Below are 27,905 nucleotides of genomic sequence, written 5' to 3'. Positions count from 1 at the left end.
CTGGCACTTTGCTGGGCAAGTACTGGGATATCTCAGCACAGGAATAGGGCTGAGTGACCTCAGGTGGCCCCTCCTGTGGGCTCTGATTTCCCTGGATCTGGCCCCAGTGAAGCCCCACAAGTAACTCACCTTGATCAAGGCGTACATCAGCGTGTGCAGCAGGGGGATGATGTAATGCCTGAAGTCACCTCGCTCTGCCTGTGGGACAAAAAGGAACCATCAGCACCATACAGGGTGCTGGGATGGGAGACACCAGAGCCAGAGGAGCTACTGGAGACCCCAGCATGTGCCAGGTCTGTCTGTGCAGCCACTCTGATGCCCTGGCTTAGGAATGCTTCCTGTGTCAAGGTGAGGTTTGGGATCCCTGACAGGCCATGGATAGGCAGGATGTCCCTGGGGCAGTAGGTCCTGCATGGTGGGCATCGCATACAGCCAAGCCCTGGGGAGGGGTGTAGGAGAGTGAACCACTGGGCTGGTGGTTGCTGTAGGGATCTGGAGCCCCAGGAGCTGCTGTTGTAGTGTGGTTTGCCCATGCAGCAGCCATGGTGGGAGAGAACCAGCAGAAGTTTCTAATTGAGCTCACTGAGGAGCTCCTTTCTGTTGCAAAAATTCATGTAGAAATACAAAATCTCTGGGAAAAGCCTGTTTTACATTTGCTGGGTGTGGGACCAGAGTAAACAGGGAGGAGAGATGCTCTTGCATCCCCATCTTGGCCCATGGGAAGCCAGATGGATGCTCTAGCTGTCATGGATCCAGCCCCTCCCTGCAGCCTGGTCTGGCTCCAACAACAGGAATGCCCCTGGATAAAACTGGGGAAGATATTTTCACCTCAAAGATATTTCCAGCACCTTCCTTCAGGGCTGCTGTACTGATGGACCTGAATTCAGTGGAACTGATGGCAGGAAAGCTTTAGAAATCATCAATAACATGAATTACTGTATTGCTGAGACCAGCTCATATTTGCCCATGGCCCTGGTGGAACTCAAGCATGAGGAATAACTGCAAGATGCTCAAAGTGCTTCGATGTGTGCACAAGGATCTGTTCTGTGCTGACACCTTGGCTCAAGTGTGTTATATGGGTGTTGATGGAGGGAGGTGGCAGGGTCTGCAGAGGCACTGAGCAGCACCCAGAGACATGGGAGCTGAGCAGTGCTGAGCAGGGCAGCTCCATCCTTCCAGCTCAAAGGGAGAACTAGCAAAGATGCGGAGCAGATGGTACTGGGAGGTTCTGCACACAGGATGGGTGGCAGAGGCTCATCACCAGCATGGGGAGGAGGAGCAGGGACAAGGGATGTTTCTCCTGCATCGGAATGAGAAGGCGCTGGGTAAAGGGAAACAGGCTCATAAGAAAGAAAAGGTGTCACTTCTACACATGACGCCTCCCCAGACCACAGAGCAGGCCCTGCCAGGATGCTGCGAGCGCTGAAGGTTTCCATGAGAGCAGAACAGGACAAGAGAAATCAATGAAACAAAGAACCCATCACAAGTTTTCCAGCAGCTGCTCTCAGGACAGGACCTGCCCTGGGGGGCTCTGGTCTGACATGCTCTGGGGTGGGAATGAGTGAAGCAGAGCAGAAACTTCCACTCTGCTTGTCCTACAGCTGGCCGGGGCAGGGTGAGGGAGATGTGGGGTGGTCAGAAGGGTTTCTCACTCTGCTCTTTACAAACATCAAGGCTGTTGTCTGCCTCTGCAGCATTGAGGAGCCTGGGGAGGTTCCCTGCTCTACCCACAGCTCACTGTCCCTGCAGCCATCAGCTGGGCCAAGCTCCAGCTCTGCCTTGTTGTCCCATGGTGTGTTTCACTCTGTGCTATGAACCCCAGTCATCAGCCAGGCCCAAGGCACCTAAAAGCATCTGTTTGAGGTGGAACTGAGGCCCCATCCTCTGCTCCCCTGGGCACTGCAGAGGGGCATGTGCCATGGATGGGGCTGATCCTGGCACTTCAGGGATGTCTGTGAGGCAGCACTCACCCTTTCCAGCTCCTTCACCAGGATCCTGACCAGGACAGAGCTGTTACTGGGGTTCTGGTCGATTTTCTTATGCAGGGTCCATCGCAGCATCCCTGAGGAGTGAAAGCCAAGGAAGGTGTCAGATGCAGAGCAGTGATGGCTCAGGGGCAGTGTTTCACTGAGGAACCAGGAGACCTGGGCACTGCTGCTGCAGAAATCACCCACTGGGATGCTATACTGCCACCACTATCAGAGCTAAACAAGGCTTTGCTGCCTTCTGCTTCAGTCACTGACCCTCTGCAAGGGACAAGCCATGCTGCTGCCCTGATTCTGGATGCAGCATTGATGTATCGCACCTCTAACACTGGGAAATCTCTGGAAAAATGATCCAGAGATTCTGGGACTAGGAGTGGAGGGCTGTAAAAACAAGGCAGGGCAATGGATGTGAGGTTCTGCTTGCTGTTCCTTATGTTGCTCTGCATGCTTTCACTGCCTGCCCCAAAGAATTTGGGTTTCTCTGGCCCCAGCACACAGCATTTGAATGCTGGCTGCCAATAGGTCACACTCAGAGCTAGGACCACAAAGCACCTCACTCCTGAGGATGTCGAGGCTCATTCCAGAAAAACCTGAATTTAATGAACTACAAAATATCCCATGCACTCCAAGTAAAACCAGTTCTTCCAAATGAATTATTTCCTGAGTCTGCAGCAGTCCAGCTGCCAGGTCAGCAAGGGTTTTCTTCTCCAAAACCATAGCACAGGCATTTTAATTGACACTTTAGGAGGAGCTGAGCAGCATGTGGCAAAGCAATATCACGCAGGGAGACTCTCAACTCAAGAGGTGTTAAATGAGTTGAACAGGTCTGTGTGAGAACAGCATCACAGACTCTTGCACTGGATGTCATCCCACCTCAGTGCTGGACCTGCTGGGCAAGTGAAGGGTATCAAGGGTGTAAGAGCCACGTAGAGGAGAGATGGAAGTTGCTGAGGGGCAGACAGATCCAAGAGCGGTTTGGAAAGGGCAGACCAGCACCATGGAGGTGAGGCCACCCCGTGCCCCCCCACCCCGGGGAGCGATGTGGGTTTGGGGGCAAGCAGTGCCCCAGTGAGATGAGCGCTGACCCGCTCCATCCTACCTCGGTCGCAGTGGCCGGCGGGGTGGTGCCCATCCAGCTCTCGCAGCAGCGTGCGGACACGGCGCAGGATGTCCGACTCCACCTCTGCGGGGACAAAGAGGACGTGAGGCTGCAGCCAGGGACAGCCCCGCAGGAGGAGGCTGGGTTTGGGTGCGTACGGGGACTGCGCCCTCACCGCATCCCTCGGGATGGCGGCCGCAGCGGGTTTCGAGCCTGGATGAGGCTCCATGGGATAGGAGCTGGGAGCAAGTGCCACCCTGTGGATTGGTAGCCCCTGCAGCCATCCTGGAGAGCAAAGTGCCCCCGCAGGGACATGGTGAAGCTCTGCAGAGTATTGCTCACACATAAGCTCTGCCTTGGTTTGATAAAGAAATTACACATTAAATATAGAAACTAACAAAAATAAACCACTGTGCAGTACCATCAGTCACAAAATCAACTGGGTTGGACAAGCACTTTAAGCTCATCCAGTCCAACCCTTACCCCAGCTCTGCCACGGCCACCCCTAACCCATGGCACTGAGGCCTCATCTCCACTGTGCATGAACACTTGCAGGGATGGTGACTGCAGCCCTGCCCTGGGCAGCCTGTTCCAATGCCTGAGCACCCTCTGGGGCAGGAATTGTTCCTCAGCTCCATCTAAACCTGCCCTGGTGCAGCTTGAGGCCGTTTCCTCTTGTCCCATCCCTTGTTCCTTGTTAATGAAGGAAAGAGCACTGTGCTTTGGCACTACATGCATTCAGTCTCAACCTCACACCCATTGCAAGGAGCACTCTTGCCACAAGGCCTGCGGCCCACATCAGCACCTCACCCTGCGTGGGAAACCCAGGCAGAGCCACCACATCACCTCCTGCCTTCCACCCATGCCCCCTCACAGCCCCCCTGGGTGCAGCCAGCCACCCTTGGGCACTGAGCACCTTCAGCTCCCCAGGCAGGGATCCGGTGTCGGTGCTGCTCCCTGGTAACCCCCCCCCCCCCACACCCTCGTACACATCAAAACCAACATCCTGCTTCAGCCAAAAATAACCTGACAACCTCAGACCGGACTGGGGCAAGGACTAGTGATGACAAGTGAGCTTGTGCGCAGCTGGCTGGCCATGCATGCCAACACAGAGCATGTGTGAAATTAGAGTCAGCCCTGAGAGCATAATGGGGTATGAGCCAGGCAAGCTGCAAGGTCCCTTTGCTCCACCATGGCCTGTCTTTGTGTCCCTTCTTACACTGGACCACTCCTTCTCTACCAGCAAAATGATTCTTCCTCCTTTCTAATAGAAACAAGAGCATTTTATAAGGCTGGGTATTCATCATGTGATGCTCTCCTTCTGTATGAAGCTGTGGGCTGGAGCAGGCAGAACATGCCCTGACCCAGGGAAGCATCTCAGATGTTTATAGTAACAATAACCCAGGGCTCTTTCCCAGGGCATGTTCCTGTCCCTGTGTCCACTGGTGGGGCTCAGACCATTGCCAGTAGTGGCTGAGTGCCTCTCGCCTTCATGGCAAGGATGCAAGCAAGGAGCAATTTATCCAGGTCCTAAGGAAGCTCCAGACACCTACCAACCCATCTGAGCAGTCTCACCCACATGGAATTGCCTTTGTGTCATTGCCACCACATTTCCTGCCCAGTTTTGCTCCTGAATTTTCTCATTCCCTCTCTTCTGCCACAGCTCCATCTTCCCTAACACCAGAGAGATGCAGGAGGGCAGGGGTAAGGACTCATCTTTACCTACAAGAAACAGAGGAGGCAGCCAGGGTGACACTAAAGGGGATGCTCAGGGACCACAGCCTCCAAACCTCCTTTGGCTCTGGAAGGAAATAAAGCCAACCAGGCTGTGAGTGAAGCAGGCGGTGCTGATCATGTAGGAGATGGAGCAGCTTTGAGCACCTGGCCCCTCATGCCATGGAGACCCATGCGCCATCCCAGAATGGGTTTGAAGTGAAAAACAGAGACAATTTTTTCCCTCTTATACCATGTTTTTTAGTGGTTGCCCAGGGTTATCATACAGGGGAGCAGATTTGGCATGCCAGGTTGTTACCGTTCCCACTGGTGATACACTACAGAGAGCAGGAGCATTCTGGCCCTCACAGCATCCTTGCTGCCATCAGCTCACAGGGCAGGCAGCATGGCCAGGCATGACAAGCCTCTCTTGCCCTCTCCAAGCCCGAGACTGCAGTGCCATGGGTGCAGAGAGGTGGTGACCAGGGCACAGGGGCAGCAGACAGGAGCCCTGCAAAAAAGTCAACTGGGAAATGCAAAATGTAAAGTATTGGGATGGGATGGCCTATTCCTGAGTACGCCCCCCAAAACGGGTCATGTCCTTAAGGATGCTTGTACAGAGCATGTGTTCAATCCAGGCTTCTTCTGCAGAGGAGAATGTAGCACGGAGGCTCCAGTGGAAGCTGCATCAGAAAACAACCACACACCCGGGGTCATGGTTATTCCCAAATGCTGGTGAAGCTCTGTGTGTGTGTACAGGGCAACTCCCATCACAGTTTGTGCCATCGCATCCCACCCAGGGAGAAATGGCAGTGCAGAAACAGCCTTGGAAATGGGATCTTTTTCATTTTGGGAGTGTCATTTGGGGAAATGTCTTGAAAATTTGTGTTTTCTCTGCCTGTTTTCTCGCCAGTGACTCTGTGAAGCTCCTCAGTCTCACTGTTACGTTCATTGGGTTTGCACTAGGGATTTTCTGCAATAATGGACTATTTGGAATTTCCTATTCTTTCCATTTGTGTATGTTTTTAATTACCAGGGAAGCTTTTCCTGAGCACTGATATAAATACTCTCCTCTTTTCTAAATCAAAGCAGTTACAGCCCCTATACACTGAGGTTCCTTCATGGGGAGCAGAGCTTTGGCTCCAACACAAAGAGGCACTTTGATCTAAAAACAGTCTCAACCCACCAGTAACAAATGGTAGTGGCTTAGAAATGAAACAGAGATTTCAGCATCAATATCCTGACCTCAGGGTGCCGGGAGAGGAAAAGCACCTTGTGAACCAGTGTGAAAACAAAACACACATGGAGAGTGGGGGGGAATGGACACCAAAACCCACAATTAAACACAAAACTGCTTTAAATTCAGATGTGAGTTGTTGCCAGACCGTGCCCTGCTGCAAACCTTCTGGATGCCTTGCAGTGGCTTCGTGCCTCATTACCCATCTATCCAGCAGGGTCTGCCAACACCTTGCAAAGACCAAGGTCTGCCCAGAGGCAAGGAGGCCTCCTCAGATACCCACCTATTTTATCAGAGGGTAACCAAGGCACAAGAAGACAGATGAACTGGGTTCATTGGGATGAGATCCCCCTGCACTGGGGTCTCAGCATCACCCACCTGCGCTGTCCATGGCTGGGCTGAGGCTGCAGCGTGGGGGGAGCTCCGTGGCCACAGGGTGCCTCCAGTGATGGGTGGGTGCAGAGCTGCTCCTCACTCCACACGGGCATGGCCTTGGGTCCTGGCTCTCACCTGCAGAAAGACAGAGCACACTTGGTTGAGGAGTGGAGACCAGGATCAGCCTGGACCTTGGTGGGGTGTGCAGAGACACTGGGATGCTGTGGGCATGGGACCCCAGCATGGAGGATGTGTGGCAGGGAGGGAGGCAGAGCCCTGCGGGTGAACACAGCATGGCTCAGGGGCTGTGTTTCACTGAGAAAGCTGCAGCTCAAAGCTGAACCCATCTGAACATTTGCCCCCCAAAGCCTCCTGCAGCAAGGAGGATCACAGGGATGAGCATCACTGAGCAGGACAGGAGAGAGAACCTCATCCTCCCTAGGATTTGAGAAGAAATGCTCAGGTTAAGTTAAACAGAGTCTGAAATGCAAAGCCCAACCAGGTAAGAAATAAAAAAAAAAGCCCAAATTTCCAAGAGGTTTCCATGCTTGGTGTGTGCTGAGCTGCTGCCATCCTGAGCCAGCATCCTGGAGACACAAATCCCAGAGAAAGCTCAGGAGCCGGTTACACTGCAGAGGGAAGCCAGTCCGGAGCTGGACAGCTTCCCTTGCCCTCAAGCATTGTTCTCTCAAAGAAAGAGGAAAAAAGGATATAAACCCTGTGAGCCAAGGAGGAAGGAAGGGAGATTTGCCTATGACACGACTACAGGCAGGGGGGAGCCAGCACAGGGCAGCTGCAGGGGAGCAGAGGAGATGCAGCATCTTCTGTGCAAGATACCACTGCTGAGATGCTCAGCTGTAGCCATCTACCCCACAGCCAGGTCCCTTCCAGGCCATGGGCCCAGCACCTCGTGGTCCTGCACCCACAGTGCTACCGCAAGGCAACATCTCCTTAGAGTGTTGCCCTCTCCTTGTCTTCCCATCCAGGGGCACAGAAGCAACCACAAGACTGTGCTGCCTGTGCTCACAGCCTGAGTGAGCTGCAGCACTGCTTTCAGCATCCCAGCCTGCACGTTTTCCTCTCTCCTTGCCTTTAGGGGAGATAAAAAAAAAAATATGAGCCCATAGCTCTGAATTCTACATTTCCCTGAAACACCCACATTTATGGCTGAAGACAGGGAGCCTGCCTCCAGTGGTCCTCAAGGCAGCACAGGCAGCAATAACATCACAGTCTCGTCAATTCCCTGCATCCCTCCAAGCAGTGCCAGGCCTTCAGCCCACCTTGTGCTCAGGTCTTTGCTCTCTTTGGGATATTTGTAGATTTAGGACCTAACTCTACCCAGGTCAGTCCTAAACTTGTAAATATCCATCCCCAAAGCCAACAGCTCTGCAGCTGCAGAAGGAGATGGACAGACACGTGCAGGAATGCCTCTGCCACGCACCACTGGAGCCTCGGTGCATCCTGCTCTCAGCAGCTCTCAGCAGCTCATTAAAGGTTTCCTGCGGCACGCCAAGTGCTCAAATCCAACCCAGGTCCATGGAGACTGTTTCTGGGCTGGATAACACACCTGGCACCAAGCCACTGAGGCAGTTTCCACCGCCTGCCACGCAGCAGCGCCATGGGAGCAGCTCCCAGCCACAGCTGATGGCAGAGAGGACAAGGGAGGTGAGGACAGGGTCCTTCTGCAGGCCAAGGTCTTATGAGAGCAAAGCAACTGCCTCTGCTTGCACAGCTGGCGGGCAGCTTCATCCAGAGCCAGGAGCAGGGAGGAGCACAGCTTGCTCATAGAATCATAGAATCACAGCCTGGTTTGGGTTGGAAGGAACCTTAAAGCTCATCCAGCTCTAACCCTACCATGGGCAGGGACCCCTTCCACTGGAGCACCTTGCTCCAAGCCCCTGTGTCCAACCTGGCCTTAAACACTACCAGGGATGGGGCATCCACAGCTTCTCTGGGCACCCTGTGCCAGTGCCTCAGCACCCTCCCAGGGAAGAGCTTCTGCCTAAGAGCTCAGCTCAGTCTCCCCTGTTCTGGCAGGTTAATGCCATTCCCCTTGGCCTGTCCCTACAGGCCCTTGAAAGTCTTTTCCAATGCAAACCATTCTACAATTTTCCGAAATAAGATGTGCCTCCTGTTATGCTGCAGGAGAGAACAACTCATCTTCCTAGTTTCAAAAATTACAGATCACCCCCTTGTTTCACTGGTTACAGAAGGAAAGAGAATGATTCCTCTAAGCTCTTGCATGCACAAGAGCAGCCTTACACAACCAGTGAGCTGCTTGACCCTGTGGTCCACAAAATATTTCCTGCTGGGAAGAGCACTGGGATTCCCAGTGCTGTGGGATACCCACATAGCGGGTGCTGAGCAGCAGTGATGGGGCTGCACCCTGCCCCACGGAGCCTTCCTGATGAAGTGAAACCCAGCTCAGTGCTAATTGTATCAGTGGTTTTCCACATCCGCATCCTACCTGCCCGCACGTGGGAGGGGAGCTGGTGACCCAGCATGGAGCCTGCTCATCAGTGCTCAGCCTCCCCACTTAGAAAAGGACTCAGCAGTGCCAAAGGGACCTGAGCTTCTCCTGCCAGAGACACTTCAGGTTTCACTTCACTTGTCCACTTAAACAGTGCTCATTTTCCCCATTGCCAGCAAAGAGGAGCTGAGGTTGGATCCATGGTCAACCGCTCTGCTCCGACTGCTTGGTCTCCCAAGAAAATCCAATGTAAAATGTCCAAAACTAATCCCCATCTCATTCAGAGTCCAGTCACTGTCTGCAGGAGGCCAGGTAAATATTGTATGAGAAGAGGCATGAAAGGACATAGATGGAAACAGGCTGGAGAGGGTTCTAGCTCTCTAGTCTTGTTCCTACCAGAAACCAGCTTCTGGTTCTCACTGGTCATAAGCAGCACATGGACATAAATGTGCAGAAAATAACCCATTTTCATTGGGGATGCTTTCTGACCACTTTGCTCCCATGAGTGAGGGGACCAGGGCCACCAAAGGAGGAGGAGGAGGAGGGATGCAGGGCTGAGGATGGGGAGAGCTGGACAGCATCAGCCCCAGTTCAGACAGGAGGACCACATTTGCCTTCCCTGGTCATGACAGACAGGCTGACCCTTCCCTCATGAGCTTCATCAGGACTTTCCCCACAGCAGATGTGACCCTGCAACCACCCCAACACAAATCCAAAACCAGTAACATAGCGAGGGAGGCTCTGAAGATGCAACAGCCTGTGCTGTTACCAAGGACTTCACTCAGTCTCTGCACAGAGCATTTTCCCTCAGTCCCTTGCCTGAGCAGACAGAGGCTGTACCCCAGCCAAGGTGCATGGGTAGCTTTTGAGTGCATTAATGAAGCCAGGCTAATTTATGCCCGATTAGGAATAGGTCAGAACCTGGGCACCCCTTTGGCTGAGCAGAGTATAACAGGGAGCAAAGAGCCAGCCTCTGCTCCCTTGGGAAAGTCACTGCCAGCCCCTGCTCTGCAGAGGCTGACCATAAGGGATGGAGCCCATCCCCTGGCAGGAGGGATTCCTTGGACATTATCTAGAAGCCATGTGTCACTGCAGGAAAACAACAACCCTCTGAAGCTCAGTTCACTCACTCAGGGCTGCTGATTTGGGTGAAAAAGCATTTTAGCTGAGGCTGTGTGGAACTACAGGTACACACCATGGAGCCCCCAGTGCTGGTGTGTGGGGGATGTCAAGGAACCTAGGCTGTAGCAGGATCCCTATCGCTGCCCTGGACTGTTTCTTGGCTTGCTAAGACAGGATCAGTTCCAACACCCACTTTGAAAGGCTGTTCCCAGGACACAGCAGCCACAAATCCCCTGGCAGACAAGATGTGACATGCGGGGATGTCATGCTGTGATGCCAGAAACACTTCTTTTCTGGAGAAGATGGAGAGGGATGTCCCTACATCCTCTGCATGCAGGGACAAGTCCTTTCCTGCTAGCTCCTTTGCCATTGTCACCCCCTCTGGTCACAGACCATGGGGCTAAAGACCCTGGTTACAGCTGCTTTGTGTTCATCAAGCCCTGACCCACCACGTGCTGTGAGCAGGCAGTGCGATCCCCGTGCCCATGGCTTGCCCAGGCTCTGCGTGGGAATGGCAGGCGCAGAGATGCCTGAACTGCACAGCAGTCCCGCTGTTCCTGCAGGGATCCAGGATAGCCAGGTTTGCACTGGTGTCTCATGCAGGGACACTTGAAACCAGGGGACTTCACCTCTAGAACCAGACCCTCAGCATTAACTGTGCTATGTCCCAGCGTCCCAGCACAGTAGACTGGGGATGCTGGGGACAGCAAGTGTCATGTTAGCACAGTCCCCAGAGGAATGGGAGCACAAGACGTCAGAGCCCCCTCCTACAGCCAGCCCCCCCTGCCTCATCTCTCCTGAAATGACTGATCCCTGGTGCAAACAGGGGGATATTGTCCCCATTTCTAGGGATGGACTCAGCCCTGCTCCTAGCGCCTGGTGGACTAACTCGGACCTTTCTTCTGGGAACACTGCCCCGCCCCCTGGAAGCCAAGGGACAGAATCCCCCACCACAGCCTGGCTTGCACCATCCCCACTGCAAGTGGGAGCAGAGGGATCATGCAAGGAAGGACCCTGTCCCAAACCAGCTCTGTTCTAGGCTGCACTCACCTTCCCTTGCATCCTTCCAGCTCCACGGATCACAGCTCCCTTCGGGGCACAGGACCATCCCAGCAGGCACATCGTGAGGAGGAGGACGGAGGTGGCAGCAGTGAATCAGGTGCAGCCGAAGGGCACCAGCTCCTTGGCCGAGGTGGGAGGCAGGCGGCAAAGCAGCGATCCCTACGGCATCAGCACCGGAGCCTGCACAGTGCTGCCAAACACGGACAGGGCTTGCTTCTGCTCTGTGTGCATGTGCCTGAGCTCACCGGTGACCACAGGCTTCCTATCCAGACAGGGAGGGCTCACAGGCCCCAGCCAACACACACGACCATGGGAAGACGAGAGATGAGTCGAGGGGAAATATGACAGTGCAAGCCCTGCAAAAGTGCCGGCAAAAGGTAGAAGCTGCTCAGTTCCCTGATCCACACCAATGATTTCTGCTTTCTGCCCCCTCCTCCCCCTTGGATCTCTTCCCTTCCCTGCAGCAGACACGAGACACATTTCATCCTGTAACTGGTTATTTTGCTGTCTGCCAGCTCAGCAAGACCAGAGTCTTCTCTGCATTCATCCCATTGCTTTGCAGAGCTGCAAATCCCCGCTTCCTCTCTGCAAGTCTTAAAATACCCACGGCATCAGCTGTATTTTATTTCATTTGCAGGAAAAGATGAAAAGGCAAAGGCAAGGAGGGAAGCACATTCCTCCCTTCGGTTTGCAATAGCTGTGAGGTGTTCAGTGGCAAACCCTGAATGATCCCAAAGCCACCTTTCTCGGGAGTTTGGGGTATTATGGGAAACAGATGGTTATATTCTTGAAAACGAAGAACTTTGCATTGGAAGTACAGTCCACCCTGGAAACTGGCAAAGAAAGAGCAGGGTTAAAGGGCTTCGAAGCCTCATCCTCCTGTCCCAAACTACCAGGGTGCTGAAGACTGCATGAGCAGGACCTGGATGATCATTCCATAAATCCCATAAAGCCACCCTCAGCATCCCTCCTCTGCAGGGCAGCAGTTATGAGGACACAGAGCTTAGGAGCAGGTTGTGATGGCTGCTCTATTTTCACTGAGCTAATACAAGATGAAGCACAGTCCCATTTAAAGATGAGGCCACCAGGGCTGGGATCCTCCACCCACCTGCCTCCGTCCTCACCTCTCCATCCTCCCCCCATTGAATCACCTTCCTCCTAAGTAGGGATTCCCCACTTTCATCATGCTCTGTCACAGGCCTGCACAAGGAAATAGCTGCCTTCCTCCAGGGTTGTCCCCTCCTCGGTGCTTACATCCAGGGAAGCGTGGTGGGGATCACACCGATGCCATCGCCTTCTGCTGGAGGGTGGCCATTAGGACAAGAACCAAAAGCACTGTGACAAGGCAGGTTTCAGCAGATCACACATCACTCTGCATTTTGGATGTGCCTGGAGGGTTCTAGCTACAGCTGGGTGTGCACCACCAGGCTGTACAGGTCATTGGTCCCTACTATAGGCAGAGACCAGGCTGGGCTGCATCAGCCGTTCTTGCTCTCCATGAAGGAGGATCCATGCTGACTCAGATGTTAGGTTGTTTCAATTATACGGTGGGCTAGCACCCTTATAGGGGTTGGGCTGCAATCACCTGCAGTCCCAAAGGACCACAGGTCAGGCTCAGCACTGTGGTCCCACACCAGTGGAGGGCCACCAGCCTTCCAGCACACCCAAGCAGAGACAGTCAGAGCAAGGCACCACACAGCCACAGCCTCACCATCAAGAGAGCTGGGGCATTCTCAGAAGTGCCACCAACACACTGCCAGCAAACACCTAAACCCTCTTTTTCAAGTCTCAGTACGTGAGGACACTGTGGTGAGATGAAAATCTAGTAGAAGGATGGGGATGTGTCCATCCACATGAGTCATGGCAACCCCATCACACTCAGTGGAGAGAAGTGACTCAGGCTGTCCCCCGGAGATACCCACCGTGGGGATGCACAGCTCCCCAACAGCTGCTGTGTCTCACAGATTATCAAAAGCCAGTTGAAACCACTAAACTCCAGCACCCCTGGAGCAGGGGACGAGTTTGACACAGACCAGGGGATGCAGAAAGAGGCTGTGCAAGAAAACCTAAACCCGAACCTTTGACAGTGGCAGCTGGGCTCACGGCAAAAGGGCTCTCTCTGACCATTGCCAGCCCTGGGGGATGTCCCCTCTCCCACATCCCCTGTGCCCAACGACAGCACTGACACAGCAGGGCATATGTGTGCTTTCTCCAAGTTATATTTAGTCCCGCTCCAAAGCTAGTTTCCCCGTGCCTTGTGCAGCTCTGTATTTAGTTACAAATTCACTCCTCGGGTACGTCTGAGGTTTCCTGTGCTTGTTTATCAGCTTGAGTGCAGGCGCTCACAAACTAAAGCTAGTAGATTGCACATGCACCAAGCACGGAGAGCTGTCCCTGGCCACGCTCCTTCTCTGCCCTCTTCCCATCCCACCACCAGTTACTGCCCTGATCCCAGCGCTTCCCCTCACCGCAGCAGACGCCCAGCTTGCTCCCAGCATAAGGAAGGATTGTACCGGTAGCACTGGAGTGCTGAGCGAGCTGTCCCGAGCTGAAGGGTCCTGAAGGGAGACGGGGCGAGTGCTCGGCTGCAGGGCAGGCACGGGAGCATGTGTACCCACAGCGTTCTGTCAGGACATGGCAGAGGTCCCGTGGAGCAGACCAGGACTCACACTGCCCTCCCCTGCTCCCTGCAGTTGCCTTCGAGTGAGATCAGTTCTGACAGTGGCACATCAGAGGCTTTGTCTAATGTTACAGCTCCATGGACAGTGGCCAGAGCACAGGGTTCAGGATGAGCAGGGGAGTTCCTAACTGCAGGACTTCAGGGGCCGCTTCCCCCCAGCCAGTCTGAAGCTTTGACACTGCAATCCCAGGGCTGGCAGCTCTCAAAGTGCTGTGCAACTGCTCCTCTGGATCCAGCATCATCACACCAGGAGACACTGGTGCAGAATCACCCAGGGGAGACCATCAGAAGCAGGTTTTACATCAGACCCCCACCCAGTGTGCTGGGCTGCACCCCCAGAGTGTGAGCAGCAGCTCAGGGAGGGGATCCTGCCCCTCTGCTGTGCTCTGGGGAGACCCCCCCTGCAGCCCTGATCCAGCTCTGGGGCAGCAGCACCAGAGGGATGTGGAGTTGTTGGAGAGAGGGCAGAGGAGGCCATGGAGATGCTGCGAGGGCTGGAGCAGCTCTGCTCTGGAGCCAGGCTGAGAGAGCTGGGCTGGGGCAGCCTGGACAAGAGAAGGCTCCTGAAGGGGAGACCTGAGAGCAGCTCCAGTGCCTAAAGGGGCACCAGGAAACCTGGAGAGGGGCTTGGGACAAGGGCCTGTAGGGACAGGTCAAGGGGAATGGCTTGAATCTGCCCGAGGGGAGACTGAGATGAGCTCTTAGACAGAAGCTGTTCCCTGTGAGTGTGTTGAGGCACTGGCACAGGGTGCCCAGAGAAGCTGTGGCTGCCCCATCCCTGGCAGTGTTCAAGGCCAGGTTGGACACAGGGGCTTGGAGCAAGCTGCTCCAGTGGAAGGTGTCCCTGCCTGTCGCAGGGGCTGTAGCTGGATGAGCTTTAAGCTCCCTTCCAACACAAACTGTTCTGTGATTCTATGATCCTGTTTGCACCCTCCTCTTAAACCAGGTCCATCTGTCCATGAAGCAGCCACTGTTGTTGGCCCTTATCCTGACCTCCAGCCCAGCAGCACAAGTGGGACACCAAGACAAAAGCAGCTTTCCAGCTCCCAGCCTCCTCATTGTTCAGCAAGAGCAGCTCCAGATTCCCCTAAAGACCAGAACCATGTCCAGGTTGAAACACGGAGGGCAGGGTTTGCGTCCATCTCACCTCAGGTGGTCCACCCCAGAGCAAGGTGCCTCAGTGTAAATGAGCACTAAGCATAACCTCCATTATGGATCTCCACACCCACCTGCACATCACCTGCCTCATTTCTGACCCCATTCAGACAGGCTGCTGGGGCAGAGGAGCTTGCAGAGAGGGGGGTACCACACATGCTGTGGACCAGCCTGGAGCCCCCTTTCTGAACTGATTCAGTTTCAGTTCAAAACCTGGCAGTGCCTGTGGTTTCAGACAGCTCTGATATGAAACCAGATGCTCCCCCTCAGGCTCTCCCTGCCAAGGAAACACATCTCAAGCTCAGATCCCGCTTTCCAGCAGCACTTTGCTCACTGCTTGCCTGGCAGCTGCTCTGGCAAGGCACGTCCCTGCCTGCAGACTGATGCCCATGGAGGGAGAAGGTGAGGATGCCTCTTACAGCCACTTCACTAATGAAACACCTTCAAGGCTTGCACTGCAGTGGACGTTCATCTGCCCATCAGGACTGAATGAGCCCCAGAGCCCTTTGCTATAGCTGGCGTGGAAGTTGAGCGGCTTCCTGGACACTAACGACTCTTTGGAGACTTCCCCACCAGCGTCACAGTGCATTCTTTCTAAGGAAAGCCAGGGGCTTTCCGGAAGCATCAGCGGTTCAGATTTAAGCATCTCCTTCCACTCCCAGAGCTGACTTTGGAAAAAACACCCGGAGGAAAGAATTAAGTGTGTTTTGAAAGCCGGTGCCAGGTTTGCTCACACAAACAGCCCAGGCAAGCGCTGTCCACCTGAGGGGAAAGAAAAGCGGGAGGAGCTCAGGCTCCCAAATGTGGGCAGCATGGGAGCGGCCAGGCAGGAAGCCGGCTGCACCTTCCCCACTGTCAGCAATGAGCAGGGTAGTGCTGCCTGCTGGCGTTGCTTTGGCAGTGGGGAATGAACAAGGTGACAAGCGCTGACCGGGTTAACACAGAGCACAAACAGCAGATTAGCAAGGAAGGGGTGAGTATAAAATGCTTGATCAGGAGGAGAAGGTCAATAACATGATTTAATTAGATGGTACCAGCAACAACAGAAACCACTGCTTTCTATAGGACCATAACACCTGTCAGTAACGCCAGTCTGGACTGAAGAATCCCACTAGGGGCTCACAAGCAAAAGCCATCCCAGCACAGATCGCTCACAACAGCAGCTCCCTTGGAAAGCTCCTGCCCAAACCATGTTTGATGGACAGTGCTGTCTTCAAGGCATGTCACACCTCAAAATAGAAAGACGTGACTCAGCCAACACGGCATCTGCCTTCAGAACAGCCATTAACACCAGCAAAGCTCACGAAAGCAAGAAAGCAACTGGGAAAGCAACTCCTGAGAGCTCCCACGTCTGGGTAAGAGATGTGATCAGTATTAGGAGGGCTGGACACTAAGAGAATGGGAGTCCTCTTGGGTCAGCTCTTCCCCAAACACTTAGAGCAGGGGAGCTCTCATTTCTTGTGTGAATCAATGCTCCCCTCTGTGGGTACACAGGGATGCTGGGGGGGGGGGGGGGGGCTGCTGCTCTACCCACATCCCAACAACTGGCTGCAAAGCCAGGGAAGGTGACTCATGAAAGGTTGTTGTGTCCCTGCCACAGCAGCAGCCCTGCCCACCCCCTGTATCAGGAGGTGGGAATGCAGTATGTTCCAGTGAGGGGGCACACAGAGAACCCCTGCCAGAGGGGCCACAGACAGTTCTACATCAAGGTCCCTATCACCAGTGGGGTGAGGCCCTGTCCAACACAAGCAGGACTGCCCTGAGAGGGCTTTCACAGGACACCCAGAAGGGAACCACTGGAACACAAAAGTGAAACGGAAACTGCTCCAGTGGGGATGTGCAAGTTGTGCCTGGAAATGAGGAGCTGTGACCACCTCCTGCACAGCCCTTCCATGGAGAACAGCTTGTTTCACTTTCACAGCAGAAAAGAAAGCAGTGTTTCCATCATAAAACAACCTGAACATGATGTCCCACAAGGTCCAGAAAACCCCATCAAAACAACTGCTGGGTGCCCTGTGCCACCTCACCCAGAGCAAATAATCCTTTCCCTCTGCCTGATTTGGGGCTCTCCAGCCAGGAATATGGGCTATACCAGAATGATGGACAGGCAACAGTGAAGTCTCACAGCTCTGTCTCTTTACGAAACAGGTCTAAAAGAAACAAAATACTTGGCAATACAGTAATACCATCAGAGCTGATCTTCATGGCAGGACAGCCTGGTGCCAGTGCTGCAGCCCCAGCAGCTCACGGCTGAGTGGAGAGGCTGCAGGGCAGAGCTGTGCTGAGGCCAGCACTGGCTACAAGCAGCAAGCCCAGGTCTTGCCAGAACAGCTTGAGCCTCTGAGGACTCAAGCTATTTCCTCAGGTTAAATTAATGCTTGAGAGAAAGCTGTGCAGTTTAAACAGGTTCATGTGACTGAGCAGAGGCTCTGTCAGAGCTGCATGTGAAAGGGCAAAAGCTATTTCACCAGACTGACCCATGTTCTTTTCCACTGCAGATGTAGGACCTATGTTCAGTTCAGCGGGATCCAGAGCTGTAAGGCTGAATTAATGTCTTGTGGATTTAGGCCATCCACAGAAGAATTCAGGAACTGGTTGAGGAAGGCTTGGGCGTCATGTGCTCCACAACCTAAGTACCAAACAAGTACACACCTAACCCTTTGTGTAGTGCTCAGAGATGATAAATAAGCCCTTGAAGCCCAGGGGAATTTGGGTTTGTGTTCAGGCTTAGTCAAGAGACAGAAATAAAACCTGCTGCTAGGTTGCACAGACGCTTGGATTGCTTCCAGGGAAGGGCGAGAGCACCCATGAAGGTGAGCGGTCAGGGTGCAATGGCTCAGGCTTGGTGCCTCTGGTGCAGCCAGAGAATGCAAACACTCACCAGGCACAGAGGGAGGAGGGCTCAAACCTGCCCCTTGCACAGAGTTGGCTCATCTACATGATTTTGAAGCTCAGGCCCCAAGCACTCCCCTTTTCATTTCCTTTCTGGATGGGGCTGCTGAACCCTCCTCCCTATCGCCACTACCATCACTGTTTATTGCCATGTCACTGCTCAGGGCCCCCATGGGACAGATGAGGCTCCCGGCCAAGGGGAGGGGAAGCTGGGCAGCCACACGACTGCACAGCAGCCAGCACCGGAGCACGCACCACCCCAGACGCCCTCTGCACACCGTCGGCACAGCCTGCGCTGGCGCTGGGTGCTGGAGCACTGCCTGCGTGGAGCTGGCAGAGGGGAGCCCCAGCAATGCCCGGGAAGTGCAGGCGATGGGTAAGGGCGGCTCTGGGCAGGTGACTCCGTTCCTAGCCACTGGGAGTTGTTTCGCTTAGAGCAAAATGAATAAGCATGAGGTAGTGCTGCAGCAGCCCCAAGTCAGTGATGTAACGCACTTGCCCCATGTGGGCTGAGCCGCAGGCAGTGGCTGTCTGTGCGGTGTGCAGCGAGGGGCTGGGAGCCTTGAGCAAGTACCAGAGCACCAACAACATCAAAACCGGCGTCTTCTTCAGGGGTGCAGGCGCAAGGTCCTCACACTCCTCCATGAGACCGGCTTCAGGGCAAACCCCGTTTCCACCAGCATCCCGCTCGCTGGCAGGGTGCAGCAGGGGAAGCTTGTACAAATACTCCCTTTCAGCACATCCCTCTCCTCAGCACCACCAGTGCCCCCTCCCCTAATTCTTCCTGAGAAAAGAAACCAAACTGACCCCGGTCAGGGGCTTCCGGGGTCTTTCATGCAGAGAAGCAGCACTCACACATCCCCTGCCAACACCTCAGGCTTAAAGCACTCCCCAGCACAGCACTGGGGACCGGCAGCAGGAGCAGAGACGCACAAGGCAGAGGAAGAGCGCTGCGATTCCCCATGCACGGACCCAGCCGCAAGGCGCCCTCCAGGACTCTACCTGCGTCTCAGGGCAGACCCGGGAGCCTGGGGGGTCACGCGTGGACGCGAGGTCCCATCCGGCGCCGGGCGGCAGCGCGGGGTCCCGCCGGAGGCATCGCGGTGGGTGCCGGGCGCACCGGGTGCTGCCGCGCTCTGAGCGCACTTCAAAGTCTGCGAAGCGAGAAGGGAAGCGCAGGAGTTATTTCGAGACAACTTCCTCTTTCACACAGCAGAGAAGCTGTCCCCGCGCCCGCCCGGGCTCAGCCCTGCCTCTGATCCCCAGAACCAGCCCTGCAGGTCGGGCTGCTCGTCTCGGGGATGTGGTGACCCCTGGCGCTGGCACAGCCTCAGCAGTGAGCACCCCGCACTTGGGCAACTCCTCCGGTGCTGCGCCTCTGAGCCGAGGCAGAGCCTGATGCTGCACACCCAGCACCTCGAAACAAACAGTGTTGCTACGAGAGACAAGGAGGAATCTGTCCAAGGAGACACTTTTCCAGCTCCCCGTTCCAAGTGTTGCATTTTGCCTCGGCCGGGAGCATCTTGCACACATCTGCTTTTGCTCAGTGCCAGCCCCTGCCTGCTGCCAGCACAGGGACATGGCCCGGGCAGAGGGTGCCCAACCCCTTGTGGAATGCGTTTGTGGAGTTGTTTGAAGTCGTGTCGACAGAGGTATTGCTGCACATTGGATGGAGCAGGTCTGGCTGTGCTCAGCAGGGCATCAAGCTGTCACCACTTGTGACTCAGTGTCAGGAGTGCAGCTCCTAGGATGAGCCCAAATGGAGCCCAGGTGAGGCTGCTCAGGACTGCTGAGGTCTGTCAGTGCTCTGATGCTCAGTTAAGGATGAGATCCGTTTGCAAGTTGGCAGAAGCCCAGGTGAGCACATGGGAGAGATGCATAGACCTGGCCAAATCAGGAGATAAATGTTCACCCTTATGGGATGTGGGTGCAGGGCTGGGATGAGCCCACCAGCTCCAGCAGTCCAGTCTACTGATGGAACATAAGTGCTACCCTGCACGCTTTATTAGGCAGTGTGCTCATTAGAGCTCAATAGCATTGGCCAACTCCTCCAGCCACTGACACCTTACTTATAGTCAGGGCCTTGCTAGATCAACACAACACTCCAAGTGCTTGAGGTGCTGAGCTTTGCTGGGGTAAGTGGTTTGGGGGGAAAAGGTACTTATAGAGGGAGCGTGGGAGCTGCAGCTGATAGTGCATCACTTCCCATCTTCTTTTTACAAGAGAAAAACCATTAGGTATAGTTACATACCTGGGCCTCAGAGTTAAAAATAACTACTTCCTTCCTGACTGGGAGAAAGAGGCAGGAGGAAGCAGTTTAACTGGCTGTCAGCATTGCTTGCATTCAATTCCCACTCACTGCACTGGTGCCAAGAAGCTACGCTGAGCAGCATCCCCTTCCCCTGGCAGGCTCTCCGCTCCGAGCCGCCGTCCTACGGGCAGGAAGGCTCTGGGAAACAGCAGCAGCAGCAGCACACAGCAGCAGATGTGAGAAGCCTCATTTCCCCTGTCTTGTTTTCATTCACATTTGCTCCCATTCATGAAGAACACATGCACATGTCTTCACCCTGCTACAGAGTCACTGCAGAGCACAGCAGCACCAGTGGACCCCAGCCCTTGAACAGCTCCCGGAGCACACACACAACACCCCCTACATTGCCATCAGCTTTCTGATCCCAGCCCAAAATTCGTTTAGCCAAAGAGCCCTTCTGGAGGTCTTTCTTTCCTGTCTTTTCTGAACATGCCATCTTTAGTCATATGGGCAGCTGGATTGCAGCATCAGCCCTTCTTCAAGTGTAAGGTTATCTTCTCTTGTGGCAACGTGTAACAGTGAGGGAAAGGTGGCTTCTCCATGTTTTGTGTCATGAGCTGCCAGTTAGCAGCTGATACCATTAGACACTGAAACACGGCTGACCATCACCCTGAGAACAGGGAAGGGAACTGTCAGGTCACCCCAGATAACATCATGCCTCTGCCACCCTGTGCTGGTAGTAGGGAGAGGAAGAGCTGGTATGACCCCATGCAAACAAAGGCTTCAGTCAGAAGAACAAAGAAACCAAATAGGAAAGAACTAAGAGAAACTCTTGTGTGGCAAGCAGCATGGAGCAGGTACAGAACAGCTCTTTGTTCCTGCAAACAGTCCTCTGTGGTTTAAAGGTATCACGAGAGCCCCAGAAAGCTCCATCCCTGCATGCTTCCTTGCATGAATGTGCTACACAACAGTTTTGAACCTGTCTGAATCTCCCTCAATGAAGAAGTCTGTCTCCCAAAATAAACAGAAAGAGCTCACCTGAATCACTGAGTCAGGAGGGGCTTTCCAGCTGGGTAAGGAACTTACTGCCTGCAAAGGAGCTTTCCTGTGTGGGAGCAGTCCGCTCTCCTCTAGAGACACTGCAACCTCTGGTGCCTGAACTGCACATCCACCAGACCAGGGCTGCTCCCTCCCAGTGGCCACGCTCCACTGCTCCACACCCACAGCGACACAAAGGTTCCTGTTGAAGGGGAGCTCTGGACACCTCCCCTCCTCCCTGGTTTCTATTCATGGATGCTTCAGTTTTCCATGCTTTAATTTTCCATCATTACGTGGCTGCTTTAATAACATACCTGGCAAGCTGACTGAGTTTCTGAGGGAAGTAAAGGTATCCGTGCAAAGAAAACAATGCTGTTTGAGCTCCACTTCTTCAAGATCACCCATCCTGCAGAGAAACCTCCTCCTCACAGATGTCCAGATCCCCAGTGCTTTAGTCAATGGATGATTTCCTTACAGTTTATAAGGGAATAGATCACAAACCAAGCAATGTTTTTATGTTGCATCTCTATTTCCCACTGTGGCACTCAGCCCAATTTTAGTTTTACTCCAGCTTTAGCAAATATAGAAGATGGAATCAGAGAATCAGCTCAGTTGGAAAAGCCCTTTAAGCTCATCCAGTCCAACCCTTACCCCAGCCCTGCCAAGGCCACCCCTAACCCATGGCACTGAGGCCTCATCTCCACGCTGTGTGAGCACTTGCAGGGACGGTGACTGCAGCCCTGCCCTGGGCAGCCTGTTCCAATGCCTGAGCACCCTCTGGAGCAGGAATTGTTCCTCAGCTCCATCTAAACCTGCCCTGGTGCAGCTTGAGGCCGTTTCCTCTTGTCCTAAAGATGTGGGATCTGGTGGGAGGCAAAGCCAAGCAAACAGCCACATTGATGGTATTTAAGTTGCCTTTTTCATTTCTGCAAATTAATCCATCTCCAACATTTTGGGGGTTATTTTTGTCTTCACAAAGAATTACAATAAGGAGACAGCAGCAGCAGAAGATAATAATAATTCATGGACTTTTCAAGTCTGAGCAGCATCTTAGTATGTCCCACAAGGGTAAAAAATAGCATCTCATTTGATAAAGACTGTACAGCTGAGAGCACCAGGAGACGGGGCTGCTCCCTTGCAGTTCACAACAGGTTTGAAAATCCAAGCAAATTCACTGAGATAAGCATGAGAAAACAGTTCTAAGAAACAAGCAAGCTCTGTCTTCCCATCCCACCCAGAGATCAGCTCCAACCATCCCCAGGGCTTCAATTACACACTTGGTGACACACAGCTGCCCTGGAGAGCATGCGATGGGAAACCTCCTGCGAGTTGAAGTTACTACTGGTGAGCAGGAACCTTGGGGGAATGTGTAGGAAACAGGCCCAGCACTGCTGGTGGGTGCTGCAGCACCCCTGGGCACTCCAGTGCTCACATGGGTTGTCAGTGACTTGCCAGTGCCAAGGAAGAGATCTTGAGCCACTTGAAATACAGAGATTGCTTTTGTCCAACACCTGCAGTGCTGCCTGCACCAGTGGCAAGGGCTGCCCACTGCCTGCTGCTTACCCCTCCCAGGAGCTTTTTCCCAGCATTCATGGCTCTCCCATGGGAACTGAGGTGACAGTTTTGGAATGAGATCAAATCCTCAAGCTTATCAGTTCTAGCAGTAATAACGTCCAAAAAGGAAACAGCTCTTCTCAATCACAGCTTCATTGTGCTGATAAGATGAGTGGAGAAGCTGTTTCTACAGTTGTTTTTCAGGATGGATGAGCAGGGCTTTTGAAATGCTGCTTAAGCTCCCAACCTACTGCATAAGGCAGAGACAGGGCAGGTTGTTGCTTAATCCCAACACTTGCTGCTTTGGAGAATCCCAGGACAGGGCTGGGCTCAGAACCCAGCCCAAGGCACAAGGACCACCTCTGCTCCTCATGCATGGCCATCCCTGACTGTTCACCCTGCCAAACCTGAATGTGTCTGACAGACTCCCCTATCATCAGCCTTCTCCAGTTGAGTCTACAGGTCACATCTCCTTCCAGAGGCCACACTGTCCATCCTTTGGCAGATTGCAGAGGAAAGGATGTGGACCTGAGCTGCTTCATGCCGCTGGTAAAGCCTGACCTGTGACACCTCCGTGTTTCCCTGGTGTTTTCAGCCCACTCCATCGGCTGGCAGCCGAAACTCACCTCCCCTCAGGTGAGGGAGCACCCAGGCAGTGCTGGGGAAGGGAGATGAGGCAGCTCCTCCAGGGCACCTCTGCAGGCTGAGGAAGTGCTGAGCCCCCATTGCGTGGGGCTGCCAGTGCCTTGGACCCCGAGCACCCACAGGGCTGACATGCCTCCAGCCCACATCCCTCGCTGGGAGGGCTCAGTGTGTTCTCAAGCAAACCCCACAGGGTTTAGGGGTTTTCACCCTGGCTGCAGCTGCCCAGGTTTCTCTTCTTTGTTTTCGTGTGTCTCTTGAAAGGGAAACTTTACGTGAGGAGTGCTCATGCACATGTGCATCTACCTGCTCTGCAGGGCCACCACGTGGTAATAACTACACCACTCCTATTAGATCACATTGTAAACTACTTAATGATACATCTGGCAGCAGTGGAGCTGTTTAAGTAACAGGGATTTACACAGACCCACACATGGAACTATCATAGGAAGTGTGCTATATACTATATCTATACACTTGTTAAAAAGAAACGTGCATATCATATGTATTAGCATATCATTTATATTAGAGCACATATGAGCATATACATACACACATGCTGAATATGCATGTTATACAGATGATTCATTGATCTTTAAGGTCCCTTCCAACCCTGACCATTCTATGATTCTAGGAGGGATAGATACATAGAGATTAAATGGGTTAAAACTTAAACAGGGGAAGTTTAGATTGGATATAAGGAGGTACCTCTTTACTGTAAGGGTGGTGAGGCACTGGAATGGGTTGCCCAGGGAGATTGTGAATGCTCCATCCCTGGCAGTGTTCAAGGACAGGTTAGAGAGAGCCTTGGTGATATGGTTTAGTGTGAGGTGTCCCTGCCCATGGCAGGGGGGCTGGAACTGGATGACCTTAAGGTTTTTTCCAACCCAAACCATTCTATGATTTTATGATTAAGCAGGTAGATGAATGAATATAGTTATGTGTATTTCCTGGCATGACTGTGTGCACAAGGGGTATTCAAAGGCTTTAAATGACTAAGAGACAACTCAGTTAATGCAACCCCAAGTCCCACAGCTTGCGTATTTAGACACGCCAGTCATAGTGGGAGGGCTCAGGAAACATCTCACTATCTTCAGCTCTTTGTAAACATTGCCTAATCAAAAGTGAGAAACATGGAGTTATCACAGCCTCAGCCAAGTATGGCAATCGTGGATCAACAGCCCTTATCTACACCCACTCTGCTGTCAGTGAAGAGCATGACTTAGAGGCTGCATCCACACAGTGGGGGCCAATCTTCACCAAGGGACCTCCAGGCTGAAGCTGAATATTCACGATTGCCGAGAGCTGTACCTCAGGAGAGAGGGATGGAGTGTAATGTGTGATCGGCCTGTTCCCCTGTCCTGCCCTGGGCATGCACCATGTCGCAGGGGAAGGAGCCCCCCTGCTCATCCCAGCCACCATGGCCAAACAGGGCAAGGATTAGGGTGGACAAAGAGACCTATAGCCCAGCCACAGTGATGGGCTCCAGTCCTCAGCACAGCCTACAGGGCTACTCACTCACTACTATGGAGAGTATTGATCTTGAGCACCCCAGGGCAGAGGACAGCTTGGGAAGGCTGGAGTACCTCAGCTTGGTCCCACAAAAACTTCCAGAGGTGCATGAGGCAGGTTGCTCTTTGCTGATGGCTTCACAGGAAATGTAAGGGTGGAGATGAGTTAGAAACCCTTTGATTGCACACAGCCCAGGCTAAGGGCACTCACCAAAACATCTTTCCTTGAGCCATTTCCAGTCAGGATAGATGCCTCTTCTGCTCATCCTTCAGTGAGTAAGCAGAGAAAGCAGCATGAATACAGCATCCCCCCAGTTTTTTAAGGCTTCATTTTTTTCTCCCTGCCTTGGACAGTCTTCGGCTTGCAGGACTAGCACAGTTACCCCAATGGTCTTGGTTACACACAGGCTTGAGTCATGTTAAAGTAGGAATGGCTCCTTAGGATGGGAAGAAGTTAAAACCTTGTAGATGAAGCCATCAGTGCTACAGGTTAATGGTGGCCTTGGCAGTGCTGGGAACAGTTGGACTTGATGTCAAAGGTCTTTTCTAATTGAGTTGATTCTGTGATTGTATGTTGGCTTCTAACTAAATATTAACTCATATATCGTTTTGTGATGGCTTTGAAGTTGAACAGAGGAGGAACCTCTCCCAGTCTCACCCGTACCCAGACTGTTCATGCTTGTTTCAGTGTGTCACATATTAGAGGAATCACATGCCTCTCAGTCACCAGCCCATGGCAGGAAGGGGTTCAGATGATCATCTGGAGCACACAGAGATATGAGACTTTGCCTGCACTTGGTCTCTTCTTTAATCCCTTGCCCAGGCAGGGCAGACTCAACCAACGTGCATCTCATCACCACTAAAGATGATGTTATGTATTCTCCCTGATCCCAGCCACATCATATCTGGACCTCTACATGAACCATTCAGTTTCATAAGCCAGTAGGAGATTGTGTCAGTGAGAAGTGAGTTGCTTTGGCTTCAGGGTGGTCAGAGAGGAGAAGAGATACAAGAGGGGACATGGCCAAAATCAGGAGTAGTCCATGTGAGGACAGAGGCTGAGCTACCCTGCTTGAGGTCCTTTCTGCAGCTGGAAGCACAAGCTAAATACACTGTGTTCCATGGGCCTGCTGCTGTCCAGGTTTATGCAGTCAAACCCAAGTCTATGTTATCCTAGAGATGGATAAACACCATAAAATACTTTTCATGCGTGCTGTGATCTGGATTTCAGGTTTGGATGTGTTTACTCTGGCTGCAGCCCCTTGTCCTTTGCATCCCTTTCTTTGAGTGCTGCAGGGGAGGTTCCTACAAGAGGGGATTGGGGATTACAAGGGCACAGAGGTGCATATTTAAAAGAAGGTGAGTTTGGGATTGGCAGGGAAAAGCCCACTGTGTTGATCAATCAGTCAGAGCATTGACTGGCACGGGTGCACAGGCTCCAGGACATGTGCTGCAGGTGAACACACTGGTATTTATGCAGCTTTGCACCATTGGCAAACCACTCCTGTTCTCAAGTGAATTTTCCCTGCAAGGAAAACTGCTCCTCATGCAGGCACCAGGAGCCTTTAACTTTTAATTGCTCATTGATGAACACAAAGCAGATAAGGGCAGCGGAGCAGTGGCAGTGCCAGGAGAGATAAACAGCTCCTGCAGCCCAGAAGTGGTTCACTTGCCCAGCTTCGCTCTCGTTAGTGCTGAGCAAAGGTCTGTCCTGACACACAGGGAGCCACAGGTGTGACCCTGTTTGGTTGCAGGTGCTGGCTAAAGCCAGAAACTAGCAACATCCACAGAAAATTCCCATCTTTTGCTCTTTCCCATGTGCATGTTTTAACTGCCCTTACAGGGAGCTGTAGCTATAAGGGCAGTTAAAACATGCACATGGGAAACACTCTGGAAACCTGCAGCTGCAGGAGGGAACTGGGGCAGGGAATGCGGCAGGGGATGAAGTTCCCTGGGTTTTTTTCCACCTCTCCTTTTCCCTCTGGCAGTGCTGGGTTATTGGTGGGTTTCCCAACAAACCCCTCTGGTGCAGAGGGATGAACGTGCCCGCTGTGCCATGGCTCCATCAGCCCATGGCCAGCGCACAGGCAGGGAGCCAAGCTCGGGGCTCGCTGCCAGCAGGACCTGAGCCATACCCAGGTACCTCTGTTCCTGCCAAAGGAAACTCGAGCTACAGGGATGGGGACAAAGGAGGGGACGGTGTCTGTGGGGCTGTGACCTCTAACCAAGGAGACACCCTGGGCATGTTAACCCTAATCCTGTCATGGCACGTGGGGACTGAGCTGCCAGGAAGCCCCAGTGCTCTCTGCTGTTTCTTGCCACAGCTGAGAGAGCAGACAAGCACCGCTGAAACACCACCTTGTAAGAGAGCTCCTGGAAACAGCCCAATTCAGGTCACATAACCCAAATCCCCAGGTCCCTGTGGCCTTCCAACCCCATGTTGTCCCCCATCTGCTGGTCTCTTGCTGTGAGGCACCTAGAAATGACACCCACCAAACTATACATTTGTCTACCAGGAAGCAGAAGCACAAGAGGAAGGTTTGCCCTGGCACTGCTGACAAACAGTGAGTTGAGCACAAGAAAGGCATCAGAGGTGATGAGCTGGACAAGCCTGCGGGCAGGTCTCTAAACCCAGGCCCCATCACAGCCAAACACTTGGGCTCTTTCTGTCCCAGCACATCCAGCCAGGGTGCTGGTTCCAGCTCTCCTGATTCCCAGGTCTTGGCAGACCTCTGCTCACCTCTGTCAGACCACGTGAACCTGGCAAACAAACTCCTTCCCCAACATGACAGTAAAGCTAGAGAAAAATCAGGCTGAACAAAGGAGTGAATGTGGATTTTCTCCCGTCAAGACAGAACTATTACTGTTTGGGAGCATTTGTCATGTCCCACAGCAATGTCTCCATTCAGACAAGCTGATGATGTCCTACATATACCATTGAAGATGGGTTTGAGTGCCTCACCTGCCAGAAGAGGACATCTGTGCTTTTCAACTATCAGGGGAGTCTCTTAACCCCTGCAACAGTGGACCCAGGACAGGCAATCTCTTTCCTATTGATGCTAATTCATTCTGCATTTCTAATTAACCAGCAAATCAGACATGGACCTGTGCTCTGAATG

General features: G+C 53.2%; 1 protein-coding gene across 2 annotated transcripts in view; it reads right to left on the bottom strand.

Moving 5' to 3' along the window:
- The window catches only part of PIK3R6 (phosphoinositide-3-kinase regulatory subunit 6), a 35,597-nt gene extending 16,620 nt beyond the window's left edge, over positions 1-18,977 (bottom strand). The window contains exons 1-6 of one of the 2 annotated variants that reach the window (XM_034067613.1): positions 18,793-18,977; positions 11,052-11,419; positions 6,413-6,544; positions 3,085-3,168; positions 1,971-2,062; positions 130-198 (exon numbers count right to left, since the gene is read on the bottom strand). In XM_034067613.1, the coding sequence (XP_033923504.1) occupies positions 130-198; positions 1,971-2,062; positions 3,085-3,168; positions 6,413-6,544; positions 11,052-11,109 (435 nt within the window). In that variant the 5' untranslated portion in view covers positions 11,110-11,419; positions 18,793-18,977. The remainder of the gene's footprint in view (positions 1-129; positions 199-1,970; positions 2,063-3,084; positions 3,169-6,412; positions 6,545-11,051; positions 11,420-18,792) is intronic. The other variant, XM_034067614.1, reaches the window with a different exon arrangement.
- Positions 18,978-27,905: the final 8,928 nt, after the last annotated feature.

Source organism: Melopsittacus undulatus, chromosome 11, assembly GCF_012275295.1.
Source record: "Melopsittacus undulatus isolate bMelUnd1 chromosome 11, bMelUnd1.mat.Z, whole genome shotgun sequence".
Taxonomy (NCBI): domain Eukaryota; kingdom Metazoa; phylum Chordata; class Aves; order Psittaciformes; family Psittaculidae; genus Melopsittacus; species Melopsittacus undulatus.
The sequence above is the reverse complement of the archived record's forward strand: the minus strand, read 5'-3'. Positions and strand labels throughout refer to the sequence as shown.